The 13,866-nt window shown below is 42.9% G+C and overlaps 1 protein-coding gene across 4 annotated transcripts in view; it reads left to right on the top strand.

Moving 5' to 3' along the window:
- Window positions 1-11,859, top strand: part of ATRX (P-loop containing nucleoside triphosphate hydrolases superfamily protein) — a 226,923-nt gene extending 215,064 nt beyond the window's left edge. For all 4 annotated transcript variants that reach the window (XM_087676926.1, XM_087676923.1, XM_087676924.1 and 1 more), the window contains one exon: window positions 11,418-11,859. In XM_087676926.1, coding sequence (XP_087533052.1) covers window positions 11,418-11,775 — 358 coding nt within the window. In that variant the 3' untranslated portion in view covers window positions 11,776-11,859. The remainder of the gene's footprint in view (window positions 1-11,417) is intronic.
- Window positions 11,860-13,866: the final 2,007 nt, after the last annotated feature.

The following is a 13,866-nucleotide window of genomic DNA, read 5'->3' on the forward strand; positions in this document are numbered from 1 at the left end:
GATGAATCTTTCCTACCACTTCTTTTTGCTATCCTGAATATGCCATAATTTATTAGCCTTTCTAGTGACCCATCTAATTAGCTAACCTTTTCTTGAAGTCATCAGGAAGCACAAACATCCAATCTCGCCAGGGAGACAATGGCTGTAAGGCAGGCAAAGGAGAGAACCTCAAAAGCATGTTCTGTATGGACAACCAAATGTCATGATAGCCTTGAGGCACCCAAAAGTGTTGACGAATACGCTAGAAAGAATAAAGACGGGGCTGCCCAGGAATGACACCATCATGGGTTGTCTACAACCCCAAACAAGCCATCCGATTAAACTTATCTTGCTACACATCTTTATCATGCCAATCCAACAACCTAGAGGTAGCCAGCACTTCTCCTTGCATCAAATTCTCCTCCTTAAGAAGATCAGGAGAGCGCCAAATTGCAAAACATAACATCTTCTACCAAGATGCAATCAAATGAGAAAGGAGAAAAGGCTGGGAGACCTTAATAGGCCTCGTGGAATTAAGCACATGTCACCAAGAAACTTGAATAACTGTGCTACTATGAGAGATGCCAGTCTTTTCTATGATAAATACACACAAACACACACATACACACACACACATACACACTCTCTCTCTCTCTTTTTCGTAAAAGGTAATCATATTAATTACGAAAAGTTTACATGATTACAAGATACACGATGGCTCTATCCCATCGTGTGTACACACCGACTCTCTACAAGAACCAAACGGCCAAAGAGTTACAAAGTCATGGCAAAGACGCAGAGGAAATTGCCATATGCCAGGGACGTAAATCCTCCCGAGAGAGCATGTCAGAGTGCCGAAGAAGATCTATCTGCCAGTACAAGAGACCTTTAAGCCTAGCAATATGCCGCTGAACATTATAGGCGGAATCAAAAAGGAAAGCATTCCGAATGGTCCAGTTGTGCCAACAGCCCCAATATCGAAGAAAGTGAAACAAGATCTTCATATGTGGCTGTGTCAGTGTGGGATATTTGGGTTGCACAAAAACCCAATCAAACGGGCGTAGCGAGAAACCAACCACCGCTCGCCAAACGGCTAACAAGAATGACCAGATTTTCAGAGCAAGGGGCCAAGAAATAAAACGATGACGGGCGGGTGCAAAAGAAACAGTTGCCGTTGGAGATTCGGCGCTTGGAAAGAGCTGAAGCAAGCGGAAGACCACCAATCATCACCCTCCAAAGAAAGACCTTATATTTGAAGGGTGTCTTGTTCAACCAGCCCTCCATCACAGTTACCCTCTACCATGACCGGGATTTATACAATCCCCATAGAGTATTAGCTTTAGTAACCAGCCATTGATGATCTTTAATCAGAAGATGATACACCTGGTTAGCCGAAGCCTTTTCTAAATTCAGCCTGCCTGCAAAGTCCCAGTCCTGCCAGGGACGATCCGTAGCAAGGGCAAGAAAGGGTTGTCTGCTCTGGAGCACCATCAAAAGCTGTTCCCATAAATACTTGTATCCACGAGGGATCCTGAAAAGCCTTGTGACTGTACAAAACGATATCAACACATTGCGACTGGCAAGGGTAGCATCCGCAACCGAAGTTAAGCCCAAACGTGCCATGTGGTTGAATTTTGGTCGAAGCTCATGTTTACCTTCCCACGAAATTAACCACGAGACTGCCAACAGTTCCAATTGAAAAGAATTAGAAGCTAAACGATCCTCCGTTGGATGCCACTGAGACTTCCGGAGGACCAGTCTCCAGGAACACACCAAATGGGCAAGCAGAGATGAGGAAGAACTGGAGAACCGAGAATCAGCATTAAGAACATGCCACCAAGAACTACGGATTTGGGTATTACCATGCAAAAGCCCGTGATCCTTAAGAAAATAACGGGCTATGACGACCCAAGGATGATGATCCGAGCACATGGCGCGAAAAAGAGACCAGCGGAGTGCCAGCATATGAGTTTGGGCATCTAAAATAGCCCCTCCACCCATGCGTTTGGGGGTGCACGCATGCGACCAAGAAATCGAGGAAATGCCTGCATGCAAGGAATCCTTCTTCCATAACATGAAACGAATAGACTGAGTAAGAGCATTCAGTGTAGTAGTCCAGGACAGCAATGGCAAGAAATATGTAAGCATTGGCAACATAATTGTCTGGGCTACTTTGAGGCGAATATGGAAGGGCCAGGCCTGAGACTTCCAATACAGAAACTTAGCCGCCAGTTTCTGTGAATCCACTGTAATAGCTGCTTTGGGGGAACATCAACACCCAAAGGGTACCCAAGATGCCTGACAATGGAGCCACGGGGGACAACCATTCCTTGCCAATCCAGTGACTGCAAATCCGACTCCGTGCAGCTGAGAATGGCTGATTTCAAAGCATTGATATGAAGACCGGAAACCTGACCAAAGAGAGCCCAAACATCTAATGCTTTGCGAAGGTTATCTTTGTCCGCACGCAGAATCATAAAACTCTCATCAGCCAAGGATTGACTAATGAAGTGCTGTCCAGAGGGAAGCGACAATCCAGCCAACTGAGTAGAAGTTGCCATATGAGATAACATCAAAAGAACCGGATGAGTCGCAAGGGCAAAGAAGAGAGGACTCAAAGGGCACCCCTGTGTCTGATAGAGCGGGCAAGGACAATTGGCTTGGTAACGCCTCCATTCAGCATGACTCGCGAAGACGCTGCAACACTGATAGTGTAGATCAGACGAGACATCCGAGCACCAAAGCCCATAGTAGACATAAGTTCTGCAATGAAAGACCAATTCAGATAATCAAAAGCCTTTTCCAGGTCCAATTGAACGAGTACGGCCTCTTGATTTAAATGCCTTGTATAATCAATCGCCAATTGCGCATTTAATACATTGTGCAAAATGTTTCTGCCCTTAATGAAACCATATTGGAGAGGATGCACAATGGCAGGAAGATGCTTATGGAGGCGATTCGCCATTACTTTGGAAAAGATTTTATACATAGAACCCATCAAAGAAATTGGACGCCACTGTTTCAACATAGATAGCGAAGGAACTTTTGGAAGCAGTTTAATAAGATCTTCTTTCCATGAGGAAGGCATGATCCCCGTTTCCCACACCCGCTGAAACAAAGCCGTCAATGGTTTCGCGAGCTGGGTGGCAAAAAACTCAAAGAACTCATTGGTGAGACTATCCCAGCCAGGACTTTTATCCTTGGGCAAGTGTAACAGAACATCCATAACCTCCACCTCACAAATATCTGCCTCCAGAGTAGATTGCATGTCCTGAGGAACCTGATTGTGGACCAAATCATAAAAAACTGAACGAGCATGAGCAATTTGGCCTGAAGAAGGAGAAGTAGAACAAGAAGCCCGAGGAAATAATTCCTACATATATTCACAATAGTCTGCGGATCAAGGACCATTTGACCTTCTGCATCCTAGAGTCTAGTCATTATTCTCTCGAGCAGGAGAGGCATGGAGAGCTCGAAAGAACTTATGAGTCTGACAAGCACTATCTTGCAAAGTCTCTGTCAAATGTTGCAATTTGACCTGCTAATAAGATTTCAACTGAAACTCTTTAATAAGATCAGCCAGACGCATTGCCAGTGACAGCAGAAATACATCATCTGGAGTGTCCACCAGCAAAGAATGAACCAAAGCCAGCGGGTCCTCCGCTGCCTATCGGCGCCGCCGACAAAGAGAAGCATGATGGATCCCATACTGCCGAGCAACTCGCTGCACATTAGAGAGCAATCGTTCAAACGAAGCAGTGCCCTGAGATGAGAAATCCAATAAGAATCAATCAATCAATTGCTGCATATAGCCCTGAAAGATTGCATGCTTCAAATAAGACGAGTTGAAACGCAAAGGGAGTCTATCCAGAAATTGCTTGAAAGGTGCAATGGGTTGTGCAAGGAGCTCAAGCTGTAGAGGGAAATGATCCGACAAGGCATATTGTTGCAACACTTTCATTTCAAGTATCTCAGGAAGGAAATCATCATCCTGCATGATGTATATGCGGTCTAACCGTGACCATGTTGTTGCATACTGGGCAGAATGGAAAGTAAACCCTATAGAAGAAGGATGCAGCCAAGACTAGAGATCTTGCTTAAGAACGGCAAGAGCCAACTCCTACCACATACGACTTTCCGGCGCATCCATTACCGAATGCTTTGATGTGGACTGTGAAGAATCAACACACATATTAAAATCCCCCATCAAAAAACCCCGTGTGCCAAGGGACAAGGAAGTCTGCAAGGTATGCCAAAGCTCTCGGCGAGAGAAAGGATCATTCGGAGCATAGAGGCCAAGTAACCATAAGATCTCTCCTTCGAATAAAATTTCAATCACCACAGAGCGGCCATGTACATCATTCTTGATAAGAACCGGCTGATATTTTTCATGTACAATCATAAGCACACCCGAATACTGCCTGGCATGTGTCCCTGCGTAGAACAAACGAAAGCCATGGCAATCCACAACTTTTCCTGCTTCACCGTGACTCTTGTGCTCAACAGCACACAAGACATCCCACTGATTCTCATGCATTATAGTCCACATGGCATGTTGCTTGTGGTGAGAACAAATTCCTCGCACATTCTACATGGCTATCTTCATGTGGATTCAAAAGGAAATCAGGTACGAGGCACAACTTGCCTCGATGTGACCTTTTCTGCGAGAATGTCCAGGACTCCCTCATCCAAAAAATCAGCTAACACGGCAAAAGAGTTCTGACGACCAGATTTGGAAGTAGATGGTATATCCGCTGTCTTGGGGATGGAACAGGGATAACAACGATCCCATGGGGTAATGACGTTACCTCTAGTATCAAAAGCCAACTTAGCAGGTGGACCCTTTGGACCATCCGAATACACTCTCCTAGCTGGCTATTGACGAGGAGCAGAGGAAACCATAGCAGGAGCAGAGTGCTCTGAAAACAACATTTCTTTCCTATGCATATATGTACGCATGGAATCTGGTGAGGCAATAGGCACAGTATCCACCATGCCAACAACAAGCCTGTTGCCTTTTTTCGCGCGTACATCTACCCAGTCGTTGCCACAAGAATCCAAACCCGAGACCTATTGTTTACCTTTATCCAAAACTTTAGGTGGCTGGGTGGCATCCTGCGACGGAGCATCACACACCATATCTTTTATGGGCTGCGCAACATGCTCGGCATCTGAAGTGTGGTGCTTCTCTAGGCATTCAGCCATAAAATGCCCCAATTTTCCACGCGAAAAGCAATGTCTTGCAAAGTTGCCCCATTTCAAACGAAAATGTAAAGGATGCATGCCAGAGCAGTTAATACGTAACCAAGCAGGCCTTTTTTGAGCAGTGTCCCATACCATACACAGACGGTTGCGATTCATGGTCCTTAGGCTTGGGGGGACCAGAACAGTGTCCATAGCGGCCATGACGTCCTTTAACAGTGGCCAATAAATAGCTAGACAGTTTTCCACTTCAACCCACACAGGGCATTCACGTTGCAGCAGACTTTGAAAATCTGCCATTGGGCGCCATGGCACCACATGGACCAGACGGCGATCAACGAACAATGGTAGTTTAGACAAGAGAGCAGCACAGTGTGTCTTTGATTTCAACAGCACCTCAAAAAAACCCTGGGGCCCAACAAAAATCTCTTCAACACATTCCCCTTGTAGCAGACTGTGCAGCCACTGGCGAATACGGGAAAGCAGTGGGATTCCACCAGTGAAGAAAAGTATCACAGCACATTCATAAAACACTGAAAAGGAGCGCAAGACATGTTTCGGGTCCACCGTGGCTTCCAAAACATCTTCCGTTGCAGAGTCCGAAAAGACTTCTTGATTATGTTGAACATAATCGCCAACCAGAGTGCTGGCAAACTCCAGCAAATGCTCCCAATCAACATCGTGGGAGTCCACAGAATCAGAAGCAACTTGAGCATAGGAACGATCTTGATGATCCATTGTCCCTGCTGAAGTATGCTTGGTGCGTTTGCCCGTTGGCTAGAGGTCAGGAGCAGGGGGCATCTCCTCTGTGCACGGAACCATATCCTCTAGTTCCTCGGTATCAGAATCCGGACCAAGAGCTGCCACCGTTTGGTCTATAAAAGCCAGATCCAGGCCAGCCATATTGTATCAGTACGTATGTCAGTCAGAGGCCGAGTGAAGAACTCACGGGAGGCAGATACACGCAGGCCTCTCTTTTTTTTTTCGTAAGAGGTAATTGTATTAATTACGCAGGCCTCTCTCTCCCTCTCTCCCTCTCTCTCTCTCTCTCTCTCTCTTTTCTATACAGAGGCGCTGTCCAGGGGCGTATTCTGCAAGCACAATTGATGAAACTTGAGCTTTACCTGTCAGCCTCAGTCGTGGGCTGTTCCACGAACACGTGTGGCAAGGCACAACCCTAACAGTGCAGGGGCAGGAGGGCGAAACAAAGGGCTGGCAGTCGACGACAGAGCGGGACAGTTTGGGGCGCAGGGCAGGGGTCCGGCATTAGCAGAAACCCTAACGAACAGGGCGAACGGGCGAGAAGCAAGTGCAGAGGTCGCAGTTCAGGCAGGTGAGGGACGCAGCCGATGGGCCATCCGACAGCAGGGCGGGGGACTCAACGGCAGTTGACGGGGCGTCAGGGGCAGGCGACGGGCCTGCGGGCGACGAGGGTCAAGCGACAACCAGAAGGCGACGAGGGTGAGGCGACGACAACGGGACACCAGGCGATGGCGACGGGGCTGCAAGCGACGCATCCTCTCTCTCTCTATATATATATATATATATATGTGTGTGTGTGTGTGTGTGTGTGTGTGTGGGGGGGGGGGGGGGGGGGGGGGGTGGCTCAATAGACCAAATGAGAATAAAATTGCATATTAAAGTCTACTTTGGATGTGTCAGATATGGGGCTGCTTCACTATTTTTTGGGTATTCAATTCACCCAAAACCAGCATGGTATTGTTAGGCCTCAGTCATAGTATATTTGGAAGTTGCTTGTAGGGCTTAACATGCAAGGTTGTAAACCTACGAGCACACCTATGAAAGCAAGGCTAAAACTTTCAATGCATGGTAGTAGTGATCTTTTAGATGTTGCGATTTACAACTAGGTTATTGGTTGTCTCATGTATTTGTGCAACACTCATCTTGATATACAATATGCAATATCACAAATGAGCAGATACATACATAGTCCAAGGATACTGCACTAGCAAGCTATTAAGTGCATTTTTCGCTATTTGCAAGGAACATAGTCATATGTTTGCTATTTCCCCAAGGGGGAGACTCGCAAATGCATGCTTATAGTGAGATTCAAATTGGGCTGGTGATCACAATACAAGGTGGTCTACTAGTGAACATTGTTTCTTTCTAGGCCAGCCATGCATTTCTTGGTTGAGCAAGAAGTAGCCCACTGTGGCTACTCATTTTGTAAAGTTGAGTATGGAGCAACTTTCACAACAATAGTTGAATGCGTTTGGTTACACCATGCATTGATGATTGGTTGATCTTCATCTTTATTTGGAGGGACCACACCTTTCCAACAGTCAAAAGTGCTATTGTAGTAACATATAATGTAGTGTACGAGCCACCTCATCTTGTGAAGCTGAGTACGGGGCAACTTTCACAACAACAGTCGAATGTGTTTGGTTACACCATGCATTGATGATTGGGCGATCTTCATGTTCATTTGGAGGGACTCACTCCTATTCTTTCTAACAGTTAAATTGCATTTGTAGTAGCACGAAATCTAGTGTTTCATGCTTGTACAAAACACAATGAGATACATTGTCACAATTTGAGAGAGAGATCACATGTAGGGCAGATGAGTTTCGTGCTCGTATGAAACACATTGAGGTACATTGTCACAATTTGAGAGAAATCACATGCAGGGCAAATGAGCAGGCTCTACATTCCCACATAGGAGAATGTTGCATATATTTTCACCAAGGCACTATCACATGAAAAGTTTGAGGAATTTTGAAAACCTTTGAACTTTCTACCTTTCGGTGATTGATTCATTTCTTGTACCTCATCACATTGGCACCATAGGGGGGTGTTAGAATTGGTCAATTATGGGGTGCCCAATGTTTTAGTGTGTTGTGTGAACATAACTAACTAAATAAGTTATGTCACTACTTCTAGAGTTAGTTTAACTCCACTTGAGTTATGGAAAGGTCTAAGTTACTTTAGACCTTTCATTCTATCATTCCAATACTTGAAACTTTTGAGTGTGGGATTGCTGCCTACTCTTGATCATTGTCTTGTATTCACTCACATAGAGACACTCTTTTTTTTTCATGAAGATAATTGAATTAAATGGCAATATTTACATAAGACCATCAGGTCAGCTAAGAAAAACAAAACAAACACAAATCAAGCCGAAAGGCCTCTTAGACCATAACACACAAATATCACATAGAAAGGACAGCTAGAGTGGAGTAAACAATATCTCAACCTTAAAGGTTGTTACCCACTACAGCCAATTGTAGATTATCGAGTTCAAATCCACTGATATGATTGAGTCATTCATCCTTCAAGTGATATAGATCGAGGATCATTCACACCGTGGAACATGACCCATTTAGTATGCGCAAGCCCATATATCCTCACCATGTCCTGATCATGATGTCCAAGTGCTGCCATGTCTTTGGAGTGGTCATTCTCAAGGACATATATGGGAGACAGCAGTATCTAGAAGTGCAAGAAGCCTAAGTAAAAACCATAAACACCAATTACACGCATGGTAGTCTTAATACAGAAATAAAACTCATCATTGACTCCTGCCACCAGCTTGCATTTCCCCCCCCCTGTCCTCCTCTCTCACTAGCAACTTCCCTCTACCACCCTATGCAAGAGTGGAGAGGCCCTAACTCGAAAACCACAGAAGATGAGAATTTTAAGTGTACATGCTGCTGTTTACTGTCAACAGACAAGAAAATGACACAAAGAGGCTGCCCTGCACAGGACGTGCAGGAGTCTGAATAACAGCTGACAGCAAAGAAAAGGCCGGGGTAGAGACACACGTCCAGACATAGATGATTTCAGGATTGGGATTCTGGATAAGTAAGAGTAAGGGCATTGCTAATGATCGAGCTCTAGAGATGATTATGGAGGATCTTGTTCTTGTTCATGAGGAGTATGGCATGGGAAGATGACCCCATGGCTATAAGAGAAGGCTTATGCAGTGGGCTCCCCTAGTAATGTACAGCTTCAAAAGATTTTAGGTAATTTGAGGGAGTTTGAATCCTTTGATTTTAGGCACTAGACATGGCTTTTAGGAAGGATCTGACATTACCTCTTCAGTAGGGATGAAATGAATTCTGCTAGAGGTTCAATCCATATTGTCAAAGCAGAAGCTATGGTTCCAATATGTAATCATTGCAACACCATTAATTGACATAATGCTTCAAAAAATGTGCTCTCCAAAGAATCATTTGTCGTCATATTTACACTCCAAAATATTGCAAAGGAAAGAAAATTGGAAACTAGAGTGCCTCCATATAGAACATGAAGACAATGCAAGCATTTGGCCATGGTGGAATTCCAATTGCTTGATGCCCAAGCAATACAATGATTGATAGGCTTTGACTGGCCTTTCATGTGTAAGAATCAGAAAGTCAATTGCCTAGGTGGCCAAATAAAGAGCATGTGTTTAACAAATAGGAACCTTTTTGATTTTGGCAAAATAAAGTGTGTAAAGTAAATGGGCAAGAGTCAGACCTCCCTACAAATATAAGCTGAGAGCTCAAGGCAAAATGCAACAAATTTAAAATCTGTAATTAGTGCACCTGAGAACGGCTAACATACCCAAGATTACAATATGCCCTGAAACTATTACTTGCACAATCTCACAATAATCTGAGATTTTTGCTCCACGGTGCTTCCAGTGCCTCCACAGGTACTCTCCAAGGAAAAAGGGAGAAAATGAGAGAGCTCCTCACCGATTTCTTACTTGCATGAATCCTTGCTGCTCCATTTCAACCTTCAAAACTAGTATCTTTCAGTGGCACCACTCTATACCATATCACGAATCGCATGGTGGGGATCCTTGCTTGAGCTATCGCATCAAACACATGCAATACACAAGTGTTGTTCGTATGCATAGATAGATAACTCACAAGCCAAATGAATAGCAAAACTTGATCGCACTTGGATCCTTCTTCTCAATGACCCTTCCGAGTGAGTAGTTGAGTGTCCAACTAAGTGACACATCCATAAGGCTAGAACTCAAAAATGTCCCAATTATGATCCTAATATTTAATCTTACGACATCATCTTTGGGGCTTCTTAGGTTTATCTAGGTTTCATCGTAAGCACATAAAAGGCTACACTAATATTGTTGTTCTAGTGGGAGATCTGTTATAAGGAAAAGGGAAAGATGGGATAAGCCCGGACCCCTAGGTTTGAGAAGCTGAAAGTAGCTTTCACTGCAGCTCATATTGCTAATCAATGGATCCCAATCAATTACTTGTGGTTGAGACCGATGTCAATAATAGATTTAAAGGTGGGCCTTCTTATGGAATGGCCATCCAGTGGCTTTAAAAAGCAAAAAACTTGGCAGCAAACAGTGTGATTACTCTGGACCTCGGTAGTTGTATGCAACATAAAGCCCTGAGCATTAACTGGTTGACAAATCAGTTAGAGCTTAAGGTCATATGAGCATGTTATGTTCCACGAGAGGTCAATGAAAGGAAGAATGGTCTGGCATATTCTCTTATTAGTTGAGTCCACATAGTATATGAATTGAGTTTCATGAGATATGTAAAATAGTTGAGCTGTCAGTGTAGTAGTCTTAAAAGTCTACTGTTTGAGTGGGCATTCTGGTCATGAGGATATTAAGTTTTATCCAAAGGTCATGTGACACGAAGCATTTATAAATGCAAACATCCGCTCAAACAACCTGATCCCCTTTGTACTTTTACAGTGCCAAGCATCACTTCAGGTTGAGAAACGGTATTTAGTACATGATTCAGATCTGCAGTGTGCCAGGTTCCTAGAGGACTAGCCTGTCTGAAATCTAGTGACATACCTCTGTATTAGGGACAGTACAGCAGAAGTAATATGATGCCAGTTATTGTAAGTTGATCCTACCCAAGATAGCTGGTTCCCTGTCTTTTTCAAATGCAGTTTGAAATCTAACTTTAGCTTCAGTTTTTTAATTGTTATACCATAGAGTAGACCTCTGTCACACCTAGCAATCTGGAAACATCAGATTGCTCTATAGACTCATCTAGCGTGCACCTATTGCACATAGAGGGTAAACAGCTTCCAAGGTGCCCTTGGTAGAATGGACAAAGCCGAAAGAGGTATCAGCTAGCAACCATCAACAATCAGTGAGTCATAGCTATTTTTATGCTCTTCTAATTATTGTCTAGTCAAATCCGCATCTGAACCAAAATTCTGAACAAGTGCTTTGTTTTAAAAAAATGTATGTATGGTGGTACTGATTCATAGGTGTGTTTATCATCTTTGTGTAGGTGGATAGTAAGAATTCATCAACATGAAACCCTCTTAGTAGACCGGGAAGATGAGAAGCTCACAGTAGAAGAGCAAGCATTAGCCTGGGAAAATTTCAGGAGGATCGTGGAATGTTCAAATTTAGACTGGGTGCAAGTCTCCGGGACAGGAGAGCATGCTACAACTCACTTGCACAATAGCTGGACGGCCACATTGCAAGCCACAAATCTTGTGTCATCTTGCTCAGCAAAATCTCATGCTGAATTACTTATGTCTACAAAAACCAAGAACAATGAGCATGTGAAATGTGATATTTGCCAACAGGCTATCGGGTGGGAACACATAGTGAAGGGTAAGCTAGCACGGGGTGTCCATTGACACAAGATAAGCAAATGTCAACAAAGAAAATCTTTGCTTGCAAGCATAATTATGTAAATTTGTCCGATTAATTCAATCTCTCTTTTTTTCGTAAATAATTCAATCTCTCTCTCTCTCTCTCTCTCTCTCTCTCTCTCTCTCTCTCTCATTTTTAAAGGTTGCTGAAAGCAAAGAATAATCAGATGTACAAGAGACCATTTAGCCAGCATGCGATAGCCATATTCACCATTGGAAATAACAAAACCCAAAAAAAGTCAAATCTGTGACAAGAAAGAGAACTTGCTGAAGCCCTTGAACAATGAGATTACCGTGCACCATCACGTACAAGCAGTGATCAAAGTCATGCAAATAATGTCTAGTCATAGAGCAACTACATTGTGGATACCAACCCTTGATGATACCATAGAAGCTATTTGCCATAATAGTAAGCTTGTAATGCAACCCATGTGACTATGAATATCAGAGGTACAATTAAAAAAGTAACGCAGCTCTAGCACACTAGGTGTGCAAGAGTCCAATCCAATGCAAGAAATGAAATAAATGATAATATTAAAGTTGCAATGTGTCAATCTAGGGAAAGCTTTCCAAGACCCATGCTACACTTTGGGATGTAATTGAACTTCATATTTTCAAAAAGAACCCAAATTTGTCTTGTAATCAAGCAAGAAACGAATAGAGATATGTAGTTTTTACACATGAATGCGAAGTGCATAATTGTTACCAACAAACTTGTGTCACCACACCATATCACTAATAAGGTGGCCTCTAATAAGAACTTTGGGAGTGAAAATCATGCCTTGAGATGAGATCCTTGTCTTTGATCAATGTATCAATCCATCACATTATTGTGTAGTTGTCCTTATATTGCCACACCTTATTAGCCTTTCTAGTAACTTTTCTTAATGCTTTTATCACATGGTATTGAAATTGCAAAAAGTCATGGTGGATGAAACTTCCATGTAGTTAGGGATCAATGTTCTCAAAATTAGGAAGTTGAATATGCTATCCAATTTTCATTAACCTAGACTACATCTAGCTATGATCTTCAAGTATGCAAAAATATTAGTACATGTGGTAAAAAGAATAATCATGATTGATGAGGATAGTAGAATCTTGTATTGTTTTTAGACCTAATTATGCCATTCTATGTTGCTTATATTTTAACAATGGTTTATTTGACAAATGAAATAATTTAAAAATGGCCAACACATTAAAAATGGACTTTCGAAGGTGTATATGTCCAATTGAGAGTGTGTAAGAGAATGAGAGTTAGAGATGGTAAATGAGAAACCTGGAATGAGATAAAAATGAAAAGCATGAAAACCAAGAGAGAAGAAAAGAAAAATATGTACTAACATGTATTACACCACCACACCCAGGGGTCCTCACCTTGGATGTGTCTACTTGCTTTAGCCAATCGGCTCTTACTCTAACCCCTTAACCATTTTTCTAATATCCCTTACATTTACAAACCTATGGAGTCTTGATAGACCTATCTCCCTAAGTCAATTGCACTTTTTTCCTTCCCATATCATTAATTGCAGTGCCAACAAATTAACTTCGAAGTAAGAAGAAAATTGTAGTTTGAGCAGAAAGGGACCAATTGCATCAACTACCACATGTTTGATCCAATAGAGAACCATGTGACTCAAGAGCTTATTAGATGTACTTCGCCTTTTATCCATCTCACCATCGGAGTATCTCCAACATCTTCATCAACAATACCCTATTCCCTCAGCCATGGTACTTCTTCCCATCTTTAGCAATACATAATTTCTTACTTCACCATCCCATCTTTAACTGAAGAAGCCATGGACTAGTCTTCTCACTAAGTATTAGCCTAAGTAAGCACATGCACTCACATAATATCTGCACCATAACCTATACAATTTTGGGTTCAAATCATCTTTCAAATCAATGATATTTTGTCATGTGCACACAATAAGAAGACTAATACTCTCCCTTAGGAAGTGAATTATTCTATCTCGTGTGTCATCATTTTCCTCCAATTTGAAGTCTCACGTCCCCTGCAACCTCCCCTTCCTTTTTGGTGACCATTCAAGACTTATCCAACAAGAAGGACCATCGATC

Source organism: Lygodium microphyllum, chromosome 4, assembly GCF_053477565.2.
Source record: "Lygodium microphyllum isolate KBCC chromosome 4, Lygodium_microphyllum_v1.1.10, whole genome shotgun sequence".
Taxonomy (NCBI): domain Eukaryota; kingdom Viridiplantae; phylum Streptophyta; class Polypodiopsida; order Schizaeales; family Lygodiaceae; genus Lygodium; species Lygodium microphyllum.